This window comes from Culicoides brevitarsis, chromosome 2, assembly GCF_036172545.1.
Source record: "Culicoides brevitarsis isolate CSIRO-B50_1 chromosome 2, AGI_CSIRO_Cbre_v1, whole genome shotgun sequence".
Lineage (NCBI taxonomy): Eukaryota > Metazoa > Arthropoda > Insecta > Diptera > Ceratopogonidae > Culicoides > Culicoides brevitarsis.
In genome coordinates, this window is record NC_087086.1 from 7,584,691 (window position 1) to 7,608,847 (window position 24,157).

A 24,157-nucleotide genomic window follows, 5' to 3' on the forward strand; every position below is an offset into this window, starting at 1 on the left:
ATTGGCGCAAAACGCAAGAACATTTGCATACAAATTTACGATAAAATAAAATAATTTATCAGTTTGTGTGTTTATTTACGTTGCGTCGCTACAGAACGAAATAAATAAAATTTTAACCGCGCGTAAATCGACGCGAGAGAGGTCAATGAACAAAAATGTGTAATACACGCAACGTAGTAAAAAAACGGAAAAAATGTGATTGTTTTGATTTGTGGTTTTTTTATTTTCTCTATTAAATTGAATTTGTGCCAGGTAATGATATGAATGAGAGGCAGGAAGGCAATGTGTGTCAATATAAATAAATTGTAAGTCAAAACAGCTGAGATTGACGACGACGACGATCCAATCAGATTTGTTTTCGGAAATTTAGCTGATAAGAAAACCAGAAGGAGATAACCTAACGAAAAAAAAATTCTTAGAAAGAAATTATCAAATAAATTATTATTTTGTTTGGGTGTTCGGAATACGTGTGGCCGGAAGTTTATATGCGCGAATATCTCTCGTACGACGTTTTATTTATTTATTTTTAAATTCAGTCAAATATTTTTAAACATGTGAGAAATTATTAGGTGATTAATGAAACAATGAAAAATTTTAGTTAACAAGAAAAATTTATGAAAAATGCGAATTTTTTGAGAATTTCTTTGTTGTTTGATTTAAGAGGAAAATAATTTTTTATAACTTGCAAGAAAAATTAGGCAAAAATGAAATATTTAAAATTTTTATAAAAATGATTAAATATCTACAGTTTTCAGTTAAAATTTAAAAAATCAAAAATTTTCACGTTTTTATTTATATTTTTTGGCTCAAGATAATTTTTTTTAAATTCTGAATTTTCATTTTAATTTATTTTTGTTTAAATTAATTTTCATTTTAAATGGTTTTTAATTTTTTCATAATTTATTTTTTTATATTATTTTTTTATAATATTTTTTTACATATTTTTATTTTGGTTCAAGAAAATTTTATTTAATTATTTTCCAATTAATTTATTTTTATTTTAATCAAAAATTCATTAAAAAAAAATAAAAAAAAAATTAGAATAGATTTTTCAATTTTTATTCATTTTAATTTAATTTTTTAAAAAATTAAATTTTTCTGAAAATTATTTTATAATTATTTTTAATTATTTTATTTTTATTTTTTGAAAATTAAAATTTAAATTTTTAAATTTCAAATAAAATTTTTATTTATAAAAAAATAAATAAAATTTAATTTTTAATAAAAATAATTGTTTTTAATTTTAATTAACAAAAAAATTTTTTTTTAAAAAAATTGACTTTCAAAAAATTTAAAGCTAAAAAATAATCAAAGCTGCATATTATTTTGCAATCTTAATATTTCTCAAAAAAAAAAAACAATTCTATCATAACCAAAAAATCTTAAAAAACTTGAACTTTATTCCTCAGAATAACTTGATAAAATTCTTCATAACTTAAATTGAGATCCAAATCTTCTAAACATTTTCGTGACTCAACTTTTAATAAAAAAAAAATCGTTTAAGGCTGTAACGACTTCTCAGGTACCAACTTCCGATAAAAAAAAACACATTGTCTCGCGGCTTTTATAATTAATAGATGACTAATTCCAATTCTAATTAAATCTCATCAATCTCTGATGGAGGCAATTCCATGACAAAAACACTTCTCGCGAAAAAAGATGCAAGTTGCCTCATGAATTTTTAAACGTAGTTTCAATAGAACTATTAAATCTAAATAAAAATGGCAAAAAAAAACAATTACACGAAGTCACACACGAGGCATAATTGTGCAGCGACAACAACAACAACAAAGTCCACGGAAACAGTAGTAAAATAAAATAAATTCAATTCAAACATGATCACGTTTCAATACTTCGAGCGTTCAGCGAAGGTAGAATACAAATTTATAAAGGATTGTAACAAGAGAGTGAATCATTGTCATGGTCAGATGAACAGAAAACGCTGGTTAAGCAGAAATTCGTTTAGAATTGTCTTTTAATCATGCAGGTGTAATAAATTTAACGAGAAACGAGAAGAAGAAGGTAAGACTTTTCACTTTTTGACACTTTTTTAAACACATCCAACCGTAAATTCATCGTTAAATCCCGGAATAGCGAGTCAAATTTCGAAAAAATTATTCATCATCGTTCAATTCATTTTAATTATTGCTACTTTAGCGGCGTACAAAATTTAAATTCATGAATCATCATACGAAATTTATTTTAATTTTATTTTACGAGCACTTGACTCTTTGGGTTTCTCTCAATTATCGATGATGATGATGAGTACTCACCATTGTTATGACTGCTGTCTCGTACAATTAATCCATGGGTGTATCCGAATTGTGTATTGCATATTATTCCGCATAATAATAACAACAAAAGGGAATTCATATTTTTTCTCGTATTTTTTCGATCATCAGCTGATTTTTCGTTACACTTTAATTTTTCATTATTTTTCAGATTATTTTGATTGCTTTGCCATTCAAATCGGCGCCTCTCAATATTTATTTTTGGCTCATTCATCTCGTTTGAACATTATTCAATCGATTTTCAACTACTTTTAGGCAGTAAAGTAGATATAAAACTACTAAAAATGATGCTCAATGCATTGATTTTTGCTTTAAAATTAAGCGGATTTACGGGATTTTTCTCTTTTTTGAGCAGAATCACTTCCAATTTTTTTTTTTCACCTTCTTGGTTTACTTTACAAAAATTTATTTTTATTTATTTACTCGAGGAAACTCGCGGAGATGCACGACTACTCGCTTCCGTGGTTCAGCTCAAACTGACGATCGAAATGGAATGAGGATGACAGTTCGGTAGGGAGAAGGTTTGTCGTATGCTGTACGAAGTGTGTGATGTGTCTATAGAAAATGCGTAAATTGAGGTTATGTTTGAAGATTTTTGTACTATTCTGTTTTAGATCCAGATTTTTTCAAACTAATTCAAAAATTTCTAATTTTTATTTATTGGATAAAAATATAAATTAAATTTTATGAATTATATATTAAATTTTAATCAATATCATATAATCAATTGAAGGTAAGTTTATAATTTAAAAAATTTTTAAATTTTCTAACCTTTAAATTTTTAATACTTTAACTAATTTATTTTTTAAAATATTAGAATTTTGTTAACTTCATTGTTGACTTTATATGAATAATTTTAAAATTATGTAGTAGGTACATATTCTAAAAAATTCAAGGAAGACGAAGAAATAGATAAGCCTGAAGGTAAGTTAAGCATCTTCATTCACATAGGAACAAAAATATTTGATATGGTTACAATTTACATCAGACAACGGAGCGAACATGATATTATTTTCCAACAGAGGATATATGAGATAAGTTTGGTCTGCCAAAAAAATATAGCTGAGCGTCACTTAATTTTCAACGCATACCGAAGAATAATACTAAAGTTGTGCTCGAGAAAAAAAATACCGAGATAAGTTGAGATTCTTAATATAACCAAGAAGTTGAAAGAAATAAAATTATAATAGCTGGAAAGAAGGAGCATTTCAGAAAATACTTGAAGGAAAACAAAACCCGTATGAACATGATGAAAGCATTATATCTTTAGAACCTGATGTTCTTTTTAGTTGTTCTGCTCAAACATTAATTTGTCAAAAATACTTTATTCGACTTATAAACTGCATATCACATATAATGGATTTTATCAGGATAGAACATCGTGAATTCAGGGATTAAGACAACAATCTATAAAATTATAAAAAGTTTAAAAAAATATTTTTGCAGCAATTGAACCTACGTTAAAAAAGATTTAATTTTAATTTTTTTTTATCTTTTAACTTTTTAATTGCTTAATTATTTTTTTTAAATCTTCGGAATTTTTTTCCTTTTATTAAATCATACACTTTAAATTTGAGCTCTTTGAAGTCAAAGTTGGTTAATGAATCACTTTTCGTTCCCCAATAAATGAGACGAATGAAATTGATAATCGAAATTTTAAAAAACGGATTTCATTTTCGTTACTTGCCTCCTTCTATGAGTTCCTTAACTTAAAATTTTGAATCTCTTGAACATAAAATTTTAAAAAAAATCCTTTAAATTTATTTTAAAATGTTTTATTTGTTAACTACTTTTAAATTTATTTACATTTCTCATTTGTCATCAGCGGGCTTTTCTTTCACTTCTTCCGTTTTTGCTTCACTCGGAGCCTCACTTTTAGCTGTAGTTTGTTCACTTCCCATCGCATGCATGTCCAACAAACTACAAAGTTGCGTTTGATGTTGCTGCAAATTGCTCACAACTTGTTGTCCCGCACTTTGAAGCAACGCCGCAAATTGTGCTCTTTGAGTTTGCAAATCGGGCATCGTTCCCAACGCAACTAACTCATTTTTACTCAAATACCGATCATACGCAATGCCAGCCATCAAAATCATTTGCGGATGCTTTTTAATAATTTTCAGCACTTGATTCACTTTTATCTCGGGGCTAAAGACGATGCAATGTTTCGTATCGAATAACGGGAGAATTGTTTCGTATTTCGATCCGCCAATTGCTAATTGAAGAATTTTCTTGCCATAACTCTTTAATTTCATGCCTTGCTTGTGAAAGGCAACTTGCGCATTGAAAAGGTCCTCTTGCGAGATGGGATTCAAGTGAAAAATGCAAATCATCTGCGAATGATCGAACCAATTACGGACTTCACGTGCGATAATGAGATTGTAGGGATTATCGACAACTTCCTTCATTTTCTGGTCACGCAACGCGTAATCGATGCATCGTTGGTTGTATGCGGGCTTTGGGAGAACTGGCATTGTAGCAGCGAGAAAACGAGCTTTTTCATAGGAATTCTTTTGGGGACGTTGAATGTTGATTTTTCCACGAAACCGCAGGAATTGAAGTTGAGGTGTGCTGGATCGGAGCAAAACTACAAAAAAATTAAAATTTAATTTAAAAAACTTCACTTGAAACTGAAAAAACGAACCTTTGGGCAGTACTTGAGACATTTTTCAACTTAAATTACGAAGACCTTCAATATAAAAAATTAATTTTTATAAAATTCGGTCTTCTGTTTACAATTTGCAGACCTTGTGTTTTGGGCAGCAATTTCGGAGGACTTCAAAAGCAGTGAGGGGTAAGAAATTTTTAAAGCGAAATTTTTATCGTTATTCAAATAATTTGATCAAAAATGTGAAAATTGATAAGCTATTTAAAGCTCGTTAACTTTTCTACTTTGACAAATTGTGAAAATACTCGCTAAGTAGATCGTTTGTTAGATAAATAATCGTCTAATTCCGCTTTTTGCTCATTTTTTCAGTTTTTATCCAAATTTTGACTTGACAACAGCTGAAAATGAGCTTGGCAACTTTTCGATTTGTAATTCTTTTGGTTGTTTTAATTAATTTTGCTCGTGCTGATTCACCTGTAAGTTCTTTTTTTAACTTTAAATACAATTTATATTATTTTATTTAATTTTATATTTTCTAAATTTATAATTTTTTGTAAATAAATATTTTTTTTATATAATTTTTTTAAAATTGATTATCGGTTTAATAAAAATATAGGATTCAAAAAAATCATAATTAAATTTAAAAAAAAATAAATTTTGAAATATTAATTAATTTTTAATTTATAATAATTAATTTCAATCAATTTTATTTTTATTTTTTATTAAAAATTAGTTTAAAATTTTTATTTCAATTTAATTAAATTTTATTAAATTAATTAAAAATTTTAAAATTTTTATTCTTTTTAATTAATTAATAATTTAAAATTTTTTAAATAATTCATAATTTTTCCAAAATTAATCATATTTTTTTTTATATTTTATGAAATATTAATTTTTTTAATTAAATAATTTTTTCAAATAAATTTATAAAATTTATTTTTTTTTTAAATTTATAATTGTTTTAAGAATTTTTTAAAAATATATATTTTTTTATTTTATTTAATTTAAGATAAAAAAATTAAAAAGAAAATTTTATAAATATATACATAAATTTTTTAAAAATTTCTATTTAATTTTTTTTATCTTAAATTTTTTCGCTAAATTTATTATTAATTTTAATTTTTTTTCTCTTTTCAGAAAAGAAAATTCTTCAAATTAGAGAAATTTTCGCCGTGTCCCAACGATAATTCTTTTCCAATTTCAATGCAAAACGCTTCAATGACTTTTGACAAAAATCTCGTAAAATTTTCCGGATTTTCAACTGTCAAGGAACTCTTGAGCCTCCTCTACAATTGGCATTTTTCCTGTATAAATGCGAAAGTATCAACGATCGTTGTGAACTCTTTACTAACTACACTTCTCCTGACTTTTGTGACATGGTAAAATCAACAAATGATGATTTTTTCGCAAATATCGAACCTCACTTGGGATGTCCGATGAACGCAGGAACTTACGATCTCAACAAGGCCGTTTTGAACTTGGATAAAATCTCGCATCTGCCGTTCGAGGGAAATTTGTGGCTTTTTGAGGCTCACATGACGCAACGAAACGACGAAGAAGACGACGTACGAATGCTTGGATGTATTCAAGCGCACGTTCGCGTCTTCTTAAGCTCGTTCAGAAAAAGCAATCGTGGCTAAAAAAAAAGACAAAAATTTATTTTTTTCACAGGAAACTGCGATAATTGACAAAAAATAAAAAAAAACCATCGGAAAGTGATTAACCGCGTCGTTTATTGCCATTCGGAAGAACTCGCACAAAAGCTCCAATGCACGTTATCATGCGTCTTTTTTTCGTTTCACGCGGCACCAAATAAAAATTCGCTTGAACATTCCATACGAAGCCGTCGATTGGTAGAGCGGAGAGAAAATCTAAATTAATTTCCGCATTGTTGGTCCTGTAAATGCCCGGTTTGATGGGACATTGCATCTCCGGAGTGATTGGCTTCATAAAATTGGCTCCGATAATTTTCGTGTCGTACAAAAAGTCGCACAAACGTTTGTACGTGTTGTTTTGAAAAGTCACGCAATCGACATTGATGCTTTTGCATTTCGTTAGGATCAAGTCAAATTCGAAGGTTTTGTCGATTGTGCGTCGAATGGTGAAATTTCCGCGAAAAAGTAAGGCATTTTTCTTGAAGAAAATTGTCAAATTTTGCGAAACGACGTCTTGGATGGTGTCGTTGGCACAGCGATCGAAGCGTTCCATTTTGAAATATTTTGAATTCTAAAAAAAATAATAAAATAAAAAGTAATTAGGTATCAGGTAAGTTCTTCAAATAATTTTTACAATAAAAATAATGAGATTTTTTTTAATCTTTAATTTTTTTAAAATTTTTGAAAATAAAAATAAATATTTTTTAACATCTATTTTTTTTAAACGTAAATTTAAAAATTCAACTGAAAAAATTATAATTGTTCTAATTTTTTTTTTTTAATTTATTTTTATTTTTTTTAATATTTATTTTTTGAAAAGATAATTTTTATTTTATTTTTATTATTTAATTTTTTTAGTTAATTATAAAAATAAAATAAAATAATGATTTAATGAAAATTATTATTTTTTATTTATTTATTTTATTTTTTATATTTTTTTATTCTTTTTGACTTTGAATAAAAAAATTGGCATTAAAAAATTTTTTGAGTTATTTTCAGGTAATTTTGTGATATTTTTAATTAAAAAAATAATTTTCTTATATTAAAAAGCCAAAAGTTAAAATTTAAATGTTAAAAAAAAGATAAAAATCTTACAGAAAATGGAACTGGAGCACCAACAAACCAAAGATAAATTACAGAATTCAAAATTATGATTGAAAAAACGTTCAAGTTCTTCGACATCCTGCTTAAAACTGCTTCGATCAAATTATTTTGTTTACGATTCTTCGTGATAACCTCAAAAATTTAATAGCTGAATAGATATAAATAATTAGTGACTGCATTAAATGATCCCGATATCCTGATAGAATCATCTTAATTTTTCGTAATTGATTAATTTTTGTGTAATTTTTTTTTTTTTTTTTTGGTGAAGAAAAAATTTTCATCCTTTCCTTTAATTAACCTCCTTTTCTTTTGACCCCTCCCTGAAGAACGCGAACATTTCCCGAGATACAAGCAACCATTCGACGTCCCTTGCCTTCCGCTACGTAAAAATTCGCGCCAACATTCCAGATGAATCCATCGATCGGTAACGCCGTCAAAAAATCCAAATTTATCTCTGCTTGGTTGAATTTGTACAAACCAACTTTCATTGGGCATTTGATCTCGGGCGTCATTTGCTTGATAAAATTCCCGCCAAAAAATTTTGTTTCGTACAAAATGTCGCACATGTGTTTGTACGTGTTATTTTGGAAGACGACACATTCGTGATTGATGCTTTTGCAGCGGATTAGAATTATGTCAAATTCCATGGGCTTATCAACGAGTTTTTGGATATAAATTGATCCGCGAAAGAGAAGCGCGTTTTTGCGAAATGACAAGATCGCGTTGCCAAGCTGAATGTCATTTTCGCTGTCGTTGGCGCAGTGTTCAAGGCGCTCCATTTTGAAGTATTTTGATTTCTAAAAGAAGAAAAAAAATATTAATTGGTAAGTTCTGAGAATAATTTTCACAAATTATGACAAATTCAAAATTCTATTAATGAAAAAAAAATGGCAGAAAAAAATTAATAATAAAAAAAATTAAAAATAAAAAAAAAATGTCAACTTTTTTAAATTAAAAAATTTAAAAAATTAATTTAAAAATTTTTAATTAAATAATTTTATTTAAATTTAATTATTTTTGTAAATTAATTTTTTTAATTAAATAATTTATTTTAATTTAATTAAAAAAATTTTTTTTAATTGAAATAATTTATTTTAATATTTTTAATAAAAAATAATTTATTTTTTTTTAATTTTTACAGCGAATGGAAATCCCCCATCTGCCAGCAAAACGATCGAAGTAAAATTGAGAAAAACAAAGAGGAGTGTCCTCATCTTTTGTCTCCTACTTTCCAACTGAAACACCTTATCTGAAAATTTCAAACCAAGCATAAATCATTAAATTTTAAATTGCTCAATTTTTGGAAAATTTAAAATAATTGAAGCGTAAAATTTTCTTAAAAACAAAATATTTAAAAAAATTTCATTAATTAACTTATCCTTGAGTTTTTTTTTTCATGAGAAAGCTTTAAAAAAGAAAGAAAATTTAAAAAATTACTAAAAACCTTATTTCTCAGATTTTTAAAAAATAAACAAAATAAAAAAAAATACAAAAAAAACAAAATAGGTCAACAGATAAAAATCTTCATATTTTTTTTTTTTTGCGAAAAAAATATTTATTCTCAATTTGATGAAAATTTTTATTTAGTCTCGATCGGAAACATTTAAAAATTTTTAAATTCTTCATCAAATGACGTCAACGGCCTCCTCGTTTGCGCGAACTGCCCTCCATAACGCGTATATGCCCGTACATGCAAGCAACCATTTTTCTGCCACGCGTTTCGCCTTGATAAAAATTCACCATGATATGCCACAAAAATCCATCAATCGGCAAAGCAGTGAGAAAATCCAAATTAACTTCGGCATTATTCATTTTATAAATTCCCGTTTTTACGGGGCATTGAATTCTTGGTTCAACCATTTTCAGGAATTTTGGTCCGAAGTATTTGGTTTCGTACAAAATTTCGCACATGTGTTTGTACGTGTTGTTTTGAAAAGTTTGGCATTCAGTATCGACAGTTTTGCAGCGATTTAGGATGATGTCAAACTCTAAAGCGGTAACGGGCTTTCTGATGAGAACAGTTCCTCCGAAAATTAAGGCATTGTTTCGACGAAAAGTGAAAGTTAAGTTTTTAAAAGCAACATCATTGAGGCTGTCATTGGCGCAAAATCCATAATGTTCCATCTTGAAGAATTTGGCTTTCTGAAAAAAAAATTAAAAAAAAAATATTTTAGATTTTTTTTACATTAAAAAAAATAAAATTTTAGTTTTAAGAAATTATTTTTTTTTAATTTTTAGTTTTTTAATTTAATTTTTTTATTTTTTAAAATTTAAATTTTTTGTATCAAAAAAAAGTTTTATTTTTTAAATTTAAAAAAAATATATATAAGAAATAATGTAAAGAAAATTTTTTTTTTTTTATTTTTTAAAAATTTTTTAAATTTTTTAATTTTTTTTTAATTTTTTTTTTAATTTTTTGTTAATTTTAATTAATTTAATTTTTTTACTATAAAAATATTTTTTAAATTTATTTTTTTTTTATTTTTAATTTAAATTTAATTTTTTTTTTAATTTTTAAAATGATTTTAAAATTTTAATTTTTTTAATAGCGAAAAAAAAATCTTTTTATGTTTTTAAAAAAAATGTTATTGAAATAAATTTTTTAATATAAAAATATTTTTTAAATTTATTTTTTTTTCAAAAATTTAAATATTTTATTTGATTTTTATCAAATTATATTAAAAAATTAAATTAATTTTTAAAAAGTTAATTTTGATAAAAATCAAATTAAAATTGTACAAAAAATGTTAATTTTTATATTTATCTAAAATAGGATCTAACAGTAAATGGAAGTCCTCCTTCCACAAATGTAGCCAAAAAAATTATTTTAATTGAAAAAATTAAGATAATGTTCATTGTTTCTCTTTTGAAAGCAAACTGAACTTCCATGTTCGTTCTGAATTTTATTTTTATTCAATTTCTGCAAAAAAACAAACAATTTCCAAACAATTTTCTGAAATTAAAATTTTTTAATCGTTCGAAGCAATTAAAGCAAATTAATGTCAACCGCCTCGTCTCGAACTGCTTTGCGTCACCCGAATATGACCTTCCATGCAAGCTACCATTTTTCGCTTTTTATTCTCCGCCATGTAAAAATTCACCTGAACATGCCACAGAAATCCATCAATCGGTAACGCCGTCAAAAAATTTAAATTCACTTCGGCATCATTCATCTTATAAAGTCCCGTTTTAAAGGGACATTCAACTTTTGGCGTCACCATTTTCAAAAATTTGGGTCCAAAAAACTTGGTTTCGTACAAAATTTCGCACATGTGTTTGTACGTGTTGTTTTGGAACGTTTGGCAGTCTGTGTCGACACTTTTGCAGCGTTCAAGGATGATATCGAACTCGAGAGCGTAAAGCGGTTTTCTAACGAAGACAGTTCCGCCAAATATCAACGCGTTGTTTTTGCGAAAAGTGAAGGTCAGATTTCCAAAACCAGCGTCTCCTAAACTGTCGTTGGCACAAAATCCGTAACGTTCCATCTTGAAATATTTTGCTTTCTAAAAATTAAAAAAAAAATTAAAATTAAAATTAAATTTTGGAAAAATATAAAAAAAAAATTTTTACGGAAAATGGCAACCCAACAGATGGCGCGATTAAAACGACGACGCAAAATAATTTTATCGATAAAATGAGGAGCAAGTTCATTTTGATTCTGGGTAATTTTTGATAATTTTTTTGAGTTTTTATAAATATCTTATATATAACAGGAAAAGAAAAAAAATAATGCGCATCAAAAAAAAAAATTAAAAAACATTTTTTTTCTACTTTGGAATTTATTTAATTTTTTAAAAATTATTTTTTATTATTTTTTAATTATTTTTTAAAATTAATTGTATGTTATAAAAAGAAAATTTATTTTATTTTTCTTCTTTTATTTCAAAATTAATTATTTATTCATAAAAAAATAATTTTACAATTGAATTAATTTTATTTTATGCCTTGACAAACCTAAAAAAAAATTATCAAAATTCAATTGAATTAAAATTAAATTAAAATTTATTTTAAATTAGGCAATAAATAAAAAAAATTGTAAAAAATAAAAAAAATATATAAAATTTTATTTGAACCCGCAGAAAATATTATAAATTTTAACAAACGGAAAAAAAATTTTAATAAAAAAAACTTATAATTTTTAATAAAAACAAAATTTTTATTTAAAAAAAAGTTTTTAAATTCAGAACCTTTGAAAACTTCAATAAAAGCATATTTTAAACAATAAAAATTATTTTTTCAATTGACGGATAGTTTTTAATTGCTTATTTTTCTCATTTTGAAAATAATCTCATTCTGGAAAATAACTAATTATTTCAAAGTTCAACAATAAAAAAGAGATTTTATGACTTAAAATAATTTTTAAATTTTAAATAAAAATTCCATAGAAATTTATTTCATTTCATTTCAAATTTTACCCTCAAAAAATTTAATTCAACTGAAAAATATTAATTTTATTATTTTTTTTCATACTTTATTCAAAATTTAACCTCCCTTTTTCTTCGAGCTGCTCTTCAAAACTCGTACATTTCCTCCGAAACACGCCAACATGCGTCTCATGGGACTATTTTTCTCAACCGTATACCATCCAACCATAACTTCCCACAAAAATCCCTCTATCGGAAGTCCCGTGAAAAAATTGAGATCAATTTCAGCGCCATCTACGACGTATTTTGCCTTTTTAACGGGACACTTGAACTCTGGCTTTACCATTCGCACGAGATTAGGTCCAAGCAGCTTCGTTTCGTACAAAATTTCACAAAAATTCTTGTACGTGTTGTTCTGAAAAAGTTCACATTCGTAATTGACACGAACGCATCGTCGAATAATGAAATCAATTTCCAAGGCGCCCGTTATTTTCCTTTTTACATCCAAAAAGCCGTTGAATTTTAATTTGTTGTCTTTGAAGACCATTGTGATATTTCTTGTGGCACAGTCCAATAATGTGTCATTGTCGCAATAAGTGGTTCGTTCAAGTTTGAAATATTTTCCTTTCTAAAAAAAAAAAAAAAAAAAAAAAAAAAATTAATTAAAAAATAAAAAAAAATTGTTAAAAAAATTTAATAAAATAAAATAATTAAAAAATTAAATTTTACGAAAAACGGAAGTCCAGCAGATTCTATCGCATAAATGAAAAAAAATAATTTCACAGTAATTTCGATAAAGTTGTTCATTGTCTCAAAATCCGGAAACTACTGTTTCAATTTCAACAAAAAAATATAAAATAAAAAATTATTGACGTACGAAATCTGTTGAACAAAGAAAAATTACTATAATTACCCATTATTATTTATTTTTAGCAATCTTGTAATTTTTTAACAATTTCCCATATTTTTTTATTTAAAATTATTTTTAGTAATATTGTAATTTTTGCTAATATCCCAATTTTTTATTTTTAAAATAATTTTTAATTTTAGCAAATTTATAATTTTTACCATTTCCCAAATTTTCCGCATTTCTTAAAAATTTATATTTTTTTATTTACCAAATTTTTCCTTTTTTAACTTTTTTTCAATATTTTTTTATTTATTTTCAAATTATTTTAAGCAAAATTTTAGTTTTTACCAATTTCCCAAATTTTCAAATTTTTTAATAATTTTTTTTAATATTTTTTTTCAATTTATTTTTTTAATAATTTATAATTTTTTTTTTTTTAAATTTTTTACCCATTTTTCATATTTTTTTATTTATATTTTTTTCTTTTTTTTTTATTTCACTCCACAAAAAATTCAACCTCCTCTCCTCTTTGAGCTACTTTGCAAAACTTTGACATGTCCTCCGATGCAAGCAACCAATTGTCTCGTCGCACGATCTTTCTTATTCTCATAAAATAATGCCGTTACACTCCACGAATATCCATCGATGGGCAAACTTGTCACAAAATCCAAGTCAATTTCCGCCTTGTCGACGTTGTAAATATTTTTTTTGATGGGACATTTCATCTCTGGCTTGATATTTCGCATGAAATTGGCTCCGAAAAATTTCGTTTCATACAAAATGTCGCAAAGCTTGGGATACGTGGTGTTCATAAAAACTTGACAATCGCCATTTAAAGTGCAACGTTTCATAATGATGTCGAATTCAAAAGGACCATAGACCGTTTTGTGAACTTCATAAGTTCCGCGGAATTGGAGTTTGTTGTTTCGAAAGAGCATGGAGGTGTTGCGGAATGAACAAACCAATTCACTGTCGTTGGCGCAGTATTCGGGACGCTCCATCTTGAAGTATTTTGATTTCTAAAAAAAAATTAAAAATATTTGAAAAATTAATTAAAATTAAAAATCAAAGATGAAGTATTTAGTTTTTATTTTTTATATTTTTTTTTTTTTTTTTTTTTTTTTTTTTTTGTTTTTTTTTTTAATTTTTAAATAAAAAAATAATCTTACGAAAAATGGATTTCCAGCAGATTCAATTTCAATAAGCCAAAAAGCATAAAAAATAATTGAAATTAAAATAAATTTCTTCATTTTTTCGACCTCTCTTTGACAATACCAAAATTGAAATGTTCTCTCTTTATGAAAATTTTTCATAAATCACTCAATTCAAATTATTTTTAATAACTTAATTTACGTCACATTGTCATTTAGATGATTTTTAATCAGATTTATAAAAAATTCGCTAATTATTGTATTTAAACACAATTTTATGATGAGTTCATGGAGAACCAAAATTTAGGGAAAATTTTTTAATTTACTACCAGTTTGTTTTTATATTCGATTTCATTGAGAACTTGTGAATTAATATTGAAAAAAAAATTTAATAAAAAAAAAAATTATAAAATTGATTGATTAAAAATAAAGAAAAATAATTCTAAAAAAAATAAAATTTTAAATTAAATGAAGTTTTTTTTTTTAATATTTAATTAATCAATAAAATAAATATTTGTAGAAAGAAAAAAATAAAAATTAAAAAAAAAAAAAAAAAAATTAAATAAAAATCAAATAAATCAAAAAATCAAATAAATAAAAACGTTTAAAAATAAACTAATAAAGAATAATTAAAAATAAATAATTTTGGTTTTGTAGAAAAAAATTAACTAAAGATTAAAATTAAGCTTAACAATAAAAAATTCAAAATAAAATAAATTTTAGGAAATTAATTTAATTTAATAATTTATAAAAAAAAAATAATTTTTAAAAATAATTACCTAAATAAATAAATATATATAAAAAAAAAATTAAACATAAAAATTCATCAAAATTTGAATTTAAAAAAAATTTTTAAAAATATTTTTTTTGTAATATGTATATTTTGTTAAACTTTCAATTAAATAATAAAAAATAAATTAAATATAAAAAAATATTAAATTATTAAAAAAAATAATAAATTCATTAAATAATTATACTAATTTTTAAACTTTAAATCAAAAATATTAAAATGTTTGCATAAAAATACTTGAAATCCTCACTTAACGACTTTCACATTCAAAAATTTCCAACTTCTCCCGCATCACTAATGAATCACTCCTGAAGCGCATCCATCTTTCCCTCCGAATCATATGTCAAAAAGCAGCATTGCCTCAAATTTCGACAGACAGGAGAAAAAATTATCGCTGTTCACGTGGAAAGTCGCAATATTTTCATTGGATTTTCAGCCAACACGGCAATAAATGCTAAAAATTTTGCTAGAATGTGCAGAAAGAGATCGCAGCAAAGCAAAAGTCAGTCACAGAAATAGAAAAAATTGCAAAATTCCATTAATACGCAGTAGACGACATAACCTTGTGAAATCATAAGAAGAGAAATATAAAAATAAATTAATCACATAAAAATTACACAACGATGTCGATGATATCGGGCAAGACCGAATTGACGAGTGCGTCGTCGGTGTTGCGGAAATACAGTGCAACGTCGCGGGACAAAATAAAAACGCTAATTTCCAAAGTTCAGTTTGAGACGCATGTCGAGCGACGAGTCGAAACGGTGCTGGATCGTGTCGAGACGGAAGGCGATGTGCAGCAATACGAGAGATTTTTGACGTTGATCAAGGAGGAGGATTATGACGTGAGTTTTTGATGAAATTTTTCTGAAAAAAAAAATAAAAATTAATTTTTTAAATTTTTTTTCTTGATTTTTTTAGGACGTGGAATACCTGAGAATCATCCGAGAGTCAAAAAGTTGCATTCCCCGTCTAAAACCGCATTTTCGGGCATTTGTCGAAGTCATCACGGGTCTCAATTGGCTCTCACGCTCCCCCGAGGTCCATCAAGAGTACCAATCTTTCATCGTCGACTTGCTCGTGGCACACAACAAATACACAAATATCGTCGTTTCTCGCTTAATTTCCTTCTTTGTGCCCAAAGATGACCTCGCCACTTCATGGAAACACGGAAAACCCTCAGACGAGATAAAATCAAAACTCGAGACTGTTCACAATCTCATCCACAAATTACTCGATGTGATCCCGATGATGTTCCAAATTTTGTTGCAACAAATTTCTCAATGGTTTCCGTACCACAAAAAATCTTCCTTCATTTACGGCGGATTTATCTACAATTTGCTCTGGTTAACGGAATATCGGCAAATTTACAAAGAAGATATTTTGCATTTGATAGTGTTGAAATTGTTGGAACTCGATGTGAGCATTTCGCGACATGAAATAGAAGATGCCGAAGATGAGGAGGAAGATGGCGAAGGACTGGATGGCGGTGCAGAATCGATGTCTTTGAATGCTAGTCAAGTAATGAAGGAATTTGCGGAAGATGAGATGAGACATCCGCTTGCCGAGACACTGGATATCGGGTTGGAATTGATTTTTGAGTACATTCAGAAGGAGTTGGAGACGCTGAAAGGAAATAATTTGAAGAAAAGTGAATTTTTTGCGATTTTTATGAGGATTTTTGAGACAAATATCTTGCCGACGCACAATAGTCATCACGTGCAATTCATCATTTTCTACTTGTGTCATTTTGAGGTGAGTTTTTTCAATGAAATTTATAATTTTTATAAAAATTTAATTTTGAAAAATGTTTTAAATTTCATCGTTTTTAATTTTTTAAAAATTTCTAAGTATCATAATTAACATTTTTGATTTTTCAAGCCTAAAATTAATTAAAATCTTCTGAAATTTTTTTTTATTTTTTATTTAATTTTTCTTCAATTAAAATTTTCAAATTTAATATAAAAACATTTTTTAAATTCAATTTTATTCATTAAAAAGAAATCTAATAGAAGAGGTCAATTTTATTTTTTAACAATTTTATTTTATTAATTAATTAATTAATTTTTTTTTAATTTATTAATTTTTTTTATTTATTATTTATTTAATTTATTTTTTTAATCAATTTATTTATACTATTTTCCACACGATTTATAAAGTTAATTTAAAAAAAAATTATTTAAGAATTTATTTGAGAATTAATATAAAAGATGAAATTTTAAAATTCATTTTTTTTTTCATGAAAAAAATATTTTAATTTAATTTTTCTTTAATTAAGAATTAAATTTTTAAATTAGCAAATTTTAATATAAATAACTTAAAAATGACAAAAACTATAAAATTTTTTATAAAAAAATATTTTTTTGAAAAAATTAACTTCGATTGTATTTTTAAAATTTTTCAAAAATTTTTTAAAGTAAAAAAAAATAAATATTTTGTTCTTTAAAATAAGATTAAAAATAATATTTTAAAAATTTGAAAAAAAAAATAAATTTTGTAAAATATGGGTAAATTCTTTTTTAATTGCATTTGCCAAAATATATATATTTTTTTTTATTTTTCATTCAAAATAATTTAAAATTTTATTATTATTTTTTTTTTTAATTTAAATTATTTTAATATTTTTTTTTAAACTTTAAATCTAAATTAATTTTAATTAATTTTTTTTTTTTTTTTCAAATTTTTTACAGAATACCTTCCTTGAAATCCTTCTGGACAAACTTTGGTTCAACGCACGCGACTTCAACTTGGCACCTGCCCTACGTCAAGCCTCTGTCGGCTATCTCGCAAGCATTTTGGCACGTGCTCGCTTCATCCCCTTCCTCCTTTTACGAGATTTTTTGGCGCAACTCTGCGACTGGGCACATCAGTACATCCAACGAAGTGATTCCGTTTCGAACAATTCCCTCAAGGCTCACACAGTATTCTACTCCATTTGCCAAGCCATCTTCTACATTATCGCGTTTCGCAGTCGTGAACTAACTGCCGACAAAAAAGGCCTTATCTACTTGCAATCCTTGCAACTTTCCTCTTTGGTGACGTCACACTTGAACCCGTTGCGTGTTTGTTTGCCTGCCATTGCGACAACTTTCGCGGGCGTCACACGAGCCCATCAACTCGCCTATTGTCACACGGTGCTGGAACGAAATGCGCGACGAAAACTCGCGACAGTTTATTCGAATGACGCGCAAACCCCGGACGAGTGTTTGGAGACTTTTTTCCCTTTTGATCCGTATCTCTTGAAGAAATCTGGCGGAAAAATTCAGGATTTGTATTTGCAATATCAAGCGGATGATCATCATCATGAGCAACATCATGATCAACTAAATAGTCCCGAAGTTGGGCAAAAGAGACAAAGATTGGAATCGTTTTCGACGATGAACGAGGAAGATGACTTTATTGGGATGCACGAACAGAAAAAGCGCATCCGACATTTGTCGAAATGTTTTGAAGATGAAATTCATTTGCCGCTGAATGGAACAGTCGTTAAACCATAAATTTTTATGAATAATTTTCTCTTTTAATATTTATTATTAGCTGACGTTCAGTGACTTTTTTGTGATTTAATACTATGAATAAGTAGTTATACTATTGAGTTACATTTTTTATGTAAAATTATGTAAAAAAAAAGCTTTGAAATAATATAAATAAAAATAATATTGAATTTATTAAATTTTGTTTGTTTTAATTTTAGTTTATCTAGTTATCTAGTTTATCTGTTTAAATTTATTAAATTTAAATTGTCGCAATCAAAAATTAATTTAAATTTAATTTTTTTATTAATTTTTTTTTAATTAAATTTTTATCAAACGAGAAATTTTTGAAAAATATACTTTTGAAATAAAATAATTAAAAAATAATATTATAAAGAATTAAAATTTCAAAATATTAAATTTATTAAAATTAATTCGTTTTGAATTTATTATTTTTTTTTTTTATTTTTTGTTTATTTTAAATTTAATTTTTTTATTAATTTTTTTAATTAAATTTTTATCAAAAGAGAAATTTTAAAAAAATATGCTTTTATAATTAAATAATTTAAAATATTAAAAAAAAATTAATTGTGATATTCAAGGTCAATTATAATTTTTTCTTAATTTTTTTTATAAAAAATCGTAAATTTTTTTTAAATAATTTAAATTAAAAATTAATTAAAGAATTAAATTATTTATTTACATTTATTTTATTTATTTTATTTTAATTATTTTATTATTATTTTTTTATTTTATTTAATATTTTTTTTTTGAAAGTTTATTAAATAATTTTTTTAATTAAAAATTTTTATTATTTTTATTTATTTTTTTATTATTTTAAATTATTATTATTATTATTTTTTTTTTTTTTTTGAGCATTTCTAAAAACTTTTGCTTAGTTATATTTTTTTTAAATTAAAAAAAAATCATTATTGTACCAAAATTTCTTGAAAATTTTTTCTGCTCCAAATTTATTTTCTTAAATTTAACTTTTATTTTAAATTTTTTATAACAGAAATTTTTATTTTAAAAAAAAAATTCGAAGTCGTTCAATTATCGAATGAAATCCACGCATTTTTCTTCGAGTAAACGTCAATATTTTCTATTTGCAACAAAAATAATCTCTTAATCTCAATTTTTCTCGCAATTGATCGGAATGTCATCTCATGTTTATTTCGTGAAAAATTCTCTTGACATCCAATGTTTTTCAAAATTTTCACAATTTTTCCTTAAAAATTATCATAAAAAATTTACAAAATATTCAAAAATTCAAAAAATCTTAAATTTTTTAAAATTTTAAAATTTTTATCAGAAAATTTGAATGAAAAATCGCCCAAAACATGACTTGATAAAGAATTTTCTCTCACTCTCTTTGATCGCCTTGACAAATATCAATCTCGATCTTTGAAATTTTCATGTTTTTACACTTCTCACCGAGAAAAGCATTTTGAGCGAATTCTCACTCATGTTTTATTTTCATTCATCTCATGTTTTTTTTACTGTACAAGTGTCGATTGTGGAAAAGTAAAAAATACATTTTTTTAGATAGTTTTCTTCCATGGTTAGTTCGAAATAGACGTGAAAAAAAATTTTCTAAAAATTTTCAAAATCGCTTGTTTTATTTTCTCATCAAATTTTTACTTGAAATTTAAATTATTTTTTAAAAAATTTTAAAAAAAATCAACAGGTAAGAAAAAAATTCAAAAAATCAAAAATTGAAGGACATTAAATAAAAAATGAAAAATTATTTGATGAAAAAACAGGAAAAAATCTACTTTCGATGAAAAGTATTACATGATTAACACCCACAACATTTCTTTTTTTTGCGCAATGTTTTTTGTCGTGTTTCGAGTTTTTCGGAGATTTTTCCTTTGATCCTTCGAACAAATCCAAGATCATTAATTCAAAAAGTTATTTTTGATGAATTTTCATAAAATTACCGTAAAAAAGTGAAGAAATTTCGGAAATACACGAAAAATTCAAGCGGTCATTAAAAAATTTTCACGTCAGCCATATTTGATTTTTCGTCAAATAAAAAAATTCAAATTTAAAAATAAAAATAAATACTCAGATAAATGATGCGACACTACAAATATATTCTCAAACCTTTTAAACAGCGTCGTTGTCGTCGTCATTTCTCATGTTTTTTACTCGTTGCTTTGTTGTTGTTTCGGTTTTAGTTGTCTATTTTTAAAGAATTTTTTTTCTATTTATTGTTCATGTTTTTTTTTTTAATTTAGTTAAATGAGAGTGAAATTTACTAATTTTTACTTTTTTCATGTTTTTCCGTGCATTTAGAATATAATGGAGAGATCACGCCCGGTACGGAATCGAAGACAAAGCAGGTGAGTTTTTATAATTTTTTTTTTTAATTTTAAATAAATAAATAATAATATTTAAAATATTTTTTTAAATTAATTTTATTACCAAATGTATATATTTTTTTTAATTTAAAAAAATATTTTTTTATTTATAATTTTTTTAAATTAATAGTTCAATTTTATTTTTAATTTAATTTAATTATTTAATTTATTTTTTTTATTATTTAATTTTATTTATTATTTAATTTTATTTTTTAAATTATTAATTAAATTAAATTAAATTTATTATTTAATTTATTTTAATTTTTTTTAATTAATATTTTATTTTTTAATTAATTTATTTGAATTAATAATTTTAAAAATTTTTATTAATTTAAATAAATTTTTAATTTTCTAATTTTTTTTAAATATTTTTTTTAGAAAAACATGGCCCAGTGACATGTTACATCGTCCCCTGAAGAGACTTTTCACGCCCGAAATTAAGCGAATGCTGAAAGATTGGCTCGTGCGACGTCGCGAAAATCCCTATCCGTCACGTGATGAAAAGAAGAAACTTGCTCAGGACACGGGACTCACGTACACGCAGATCTGCAACTGGTTTGCGAATTGGCGGAGAAAGTTGAAGAACTCCGGCAAGCAAAAGTCGAAGAAAAACTGGGGAAATTTGATTAAAAACTACAATACGAGTGCACGGGGAAACGTGGAGCAATTTAGCATTTGTTCGAGTGATAGTATCTGGGGTGAGAATAATTGTGATGATGGCATCGACGATTTCGAGGAGACAAATGATGGCGGATTGGAAAGTGATACAAATAGCGCGGCGACACAAAAAATGTATGAGTTACCGAAAGTTTCGAAGAAAAGGGCGAAACGTCCTGTGAAAAGTTCTCGCGTGAAAGATCGACGAAAGACAATTGGCTTTATGGGATACAAATCGGGAAGTTCGTTGTATAATAATAGTTATGGATCGAGTTCGTATAGCAAGTCGCCTTGTTATCAGGTAAGAATTTTAAATTTTTAAAGGTTTTCGAAATTTATTTCAAATTTTCGAAAAAATTTTTCTTTATAAGTTTACAGTTTTTTTTATCATCAAAAAACTTAAACTTCGAATTATAAAAATAAACTTTCAAATTTTCGAATAAATATCTTTCAAATTTTCGAAAACAAATTTTTTCGAAGAAATTTTTTAATTAAATTTTCGAAAATAGGTTTAAATTTTCAAAAATATGTTCAGATTTTAGAAAAATATCAAAATTATCTCAAATATGCAAATCCCCGATTTCGAAAGGAAAAATTGATTTAAAATCTTCGAAAAATAAAACTAAAATTTTTGAAAAGGCGATTTCTTTAGTTTTCGAAAAACTTTTTTATTTAGACTTTAGAAGAAATTTTTGAATTAAATTTTTTGTTAAAAAAAAGTTTTTGAATTTTATTGATTTTTTATTTTTCTTGTTTTTTAATTAATTAATTTTTTAATCTTCGAAAATCTTTCAAAGCAAAATCTTATTAAATTCGAATTTTCGAAAAATTTAAAAAAAAATTTAATTCTTCGAAAATTCGAAATTCTTAATAATAATTAAATTTTCGAAATTAAACATAATTTCAAATTCTATCTTTTCAGATTTGTTCTACCGTCGATCCAAACTTCGACTTCAAACCAAACCAAGACACATTTTACCCGCAAACGCAAAAGTTCAAAAATCACATTATCGAAAAGTACCTTCGTGGATTAGATGAAAGCTCAAACCTCAAACCTCCAACTGATCCATCATTCACTGACAACAACAACAACCAATTCTCTTACGTAAATTCAGAACAAACGACAATTCTCACAGGCCCTCAACTCTCCAAATGGCTCGAATCAGCGGCAAATTTCACACCAAGTCGCGAAAATTATATCGAATGGTATCGCATGGAAAATGACAACAACAAACAAAAGACAAATGACACTCATCACACGGAAGAAATCGAAGCAGCTGAGGCTTTGACAAAACTCGCAATCAACTTCAGAAATCGCCTTGAAACTGCAGCTCATTAGCAAAAAAAAAACTTAAGACGTAGAAGAAAACAAGCTTCGCTTTGCTTAGTTTTCCATTCCAATCATAGGCAATTATTGATTTTTTTGTGTTTTTTGTATGTTTTTTCGCTGAGATGATTGGCGATCAATTTTTCGTTGGAATGTCAAAAAAAAAATAAAAGGTTGTGATTTTTATTAAAATCTTCAAGGGTTTTCGAAACACTTTAAGGATGAATCTTCATGAACACGAAGAATTTTTCTCTTCTGTACACGACTATTTCCTCCCCTTCCCCGTTGAATTTCGACCATCATTGATACGAATTTCAGCACCATAATTTATTTTATAGTCAACCATAAATAACATCCGAAACCTTTTTCCCCTGTAAAAGTTTCCGTGACATTCCAGCCCGGCTACGACGCGTACATCGTGCATATGCTGAAATCATCGTTAACCATAAATTATGGCAGATAAGAGCATAAGATGGCCCATTAATGTCCATAAAAATGAAGAGGAGAGGCCATAAAACATCAACAAAAGCAATGAAAATGTCTAAATAAACTACGATTTTACCAAGGTGAAATAAGAGGCAAAGAGTTGCTGCAACGTCGCTCCATTTAATGCCTCGTTGGAATCGTGCGAAAGAGAAAAAACTCAAAAACTTTTGTCTCTTTCGCACTTGAAACAAAGTTTCCTTTGTTTCGAATTTTGTTGCGCCAACTCTTGCTCGATTCTGAAGTCTTGGTTTCAGGTCGCAAATGATTGTCTCCGAAATTCAATCAAGTCTATTCCATTCCTCGTACTAACAAACTGACTAACTAGATTGCTGTTCGAGAAGTGCTTTCATGTACCTCCGCTCTTGGATGGTTAACGCAAGTGCCATTGGAGGGTACTCAGTAGCGCGGGTCGAATAATAATAACACTAACATGTCGATTGTCGGTGTCGTGGAATGGAACACTTTTTTTTTTGTTCATACATTATTGGTTTCGGTTTTGTTTTTGTAGAATTCCCCAATTTAAAAAATTTTGTCAGGAGAAAGATTGATTGTACCAAGCGCTCAAAAGCAACAAGGAGGGTTTTTTCAATAGTTGTATCCTGCTCTAACAGTTATACACAGCACGTTGAACGAGCGAGACAGACAGCGTTAATTAAGGAAATGCACTTTCAAGCGATATTTTGTGTCAAGTTCAAGCTGTGACGACGACAATGGAGACAAACGATGAGCTAGAGCAAAACTTATTGGCTCGTATACGAGTGCGAGGTGCCATAAAAAGAACCAAAATGATCATCGTCGACGCGTATGTACAGCGCAAAGAGTCGGCGTATCAACAGAGACGACGTTTCGTAACCTGCCCTAGTTTATTTGAAGCGATATGAATAAGAATAATCGAACAATTTGGAACAGGGGTTCAGGAATGTGGTAGATACGTGTTTGCTGAGTATTCCAGTTGTGTATGCTAACGTGCGAAAGAGAGAAATGCATTCAGTGGTGTATTTGAAAAAGGCGCCAAAGTGGTTTGTCATGTACTTTCAATGA

The 24,157-nt window shown here is 26.4% G+C and overlaps 4 protein-coding genes across 4 annotated transcripts in view; 2 read left to right on the forward strand and 2 right to left on the reverse strand.

The window, feature by feature from the left end:
- The window catches only part of LOC134830669 (disintegrin and metalloproteinase domain-containing protein adm-2), a 33,948-nt gene extending 31,197 nt beyond the window's left edge, over nt 1-2,751 (reverse strand). Inside the window, exon 1 of the mRNA XM_063844222.1 lies at nt 2,274-2,751. Coding sequence (XP_063700292.1) covers nt 2,274-2,505 — 232 coding nt within the window. The 5' untranslated portion in view covers nt 2,506-2,751. The remainder of the gene's footprint in view (nt 1-2,273) is intronic.
- A 1,318-nt stretch (nt 2,752-4,069) lies between these two features.
- Nucleotides 4,070-5,052, reverse strand: LOC134830736 (large ribosomal subunit protein uL10m). Its single transcript, XM_063844304.1, has 2 exons — nt 4,933-5,052; nt 4,070-4,875 (listed from the first exon to the last, which is right to left on the reverse strand). The coding sequence occupies exons 1-2, from the start codon at nt 4,952-4,954 to the stop codon at nt 4,103-4,105; spliced, it is 795 nt and encodes a 264-aa protein (XP_063700374.1). The 5' UTR covers nt 4,955-5,052; the 3' UTR covers nt 4,070-4,102.
- A 10,119-nt stretch (nt 5,053-15,171) lies between these two features.
- LOC134831086 (RNA polymerase I-specific transcription initiation factor RRN3) lies at nt 15,172-18,425 on the forward strand. Its single transcript, XM_063844729.1, has 3 exons — nt 15,172-15,655; nt 15,732-16,565; nt 17,501-18,425. Exons 1-3 carry the CDS (start codon nt 15,434-15,436, stop codon nt 18,305-18,307), a joined length of 1,863 nt encoding a protein of 620 aa, XP_063700799.1. The 5' UTR covers nt 15,172-15,433; the 3' UTR covers nt 18,308-18,425.
- A 2,162-nt stretch (nt 18,426-20,587) lies between these two features.
- On the forward strand, nt 20,588-22,707 carry LOC134831966 (homeobox protein Mohawk). Its single transcript, XM_063845820.1, has 3 exons — nt 20,588-20,628; nt 21,025-21,604; nt 22,226-22,707. Exons 1-3 carry the CDS (start codon nt 20,588-20,590, stop codon nt 22,640-22,642), a joined length of 1,038 nt encoding a protein of 345 aa, XP_063701890.1. The 3' UTR covers nt 22,643-22,707.
- The last annotated feature ends 1,450 nt before the right edge of the window (nt 22,708-24,157 follow it).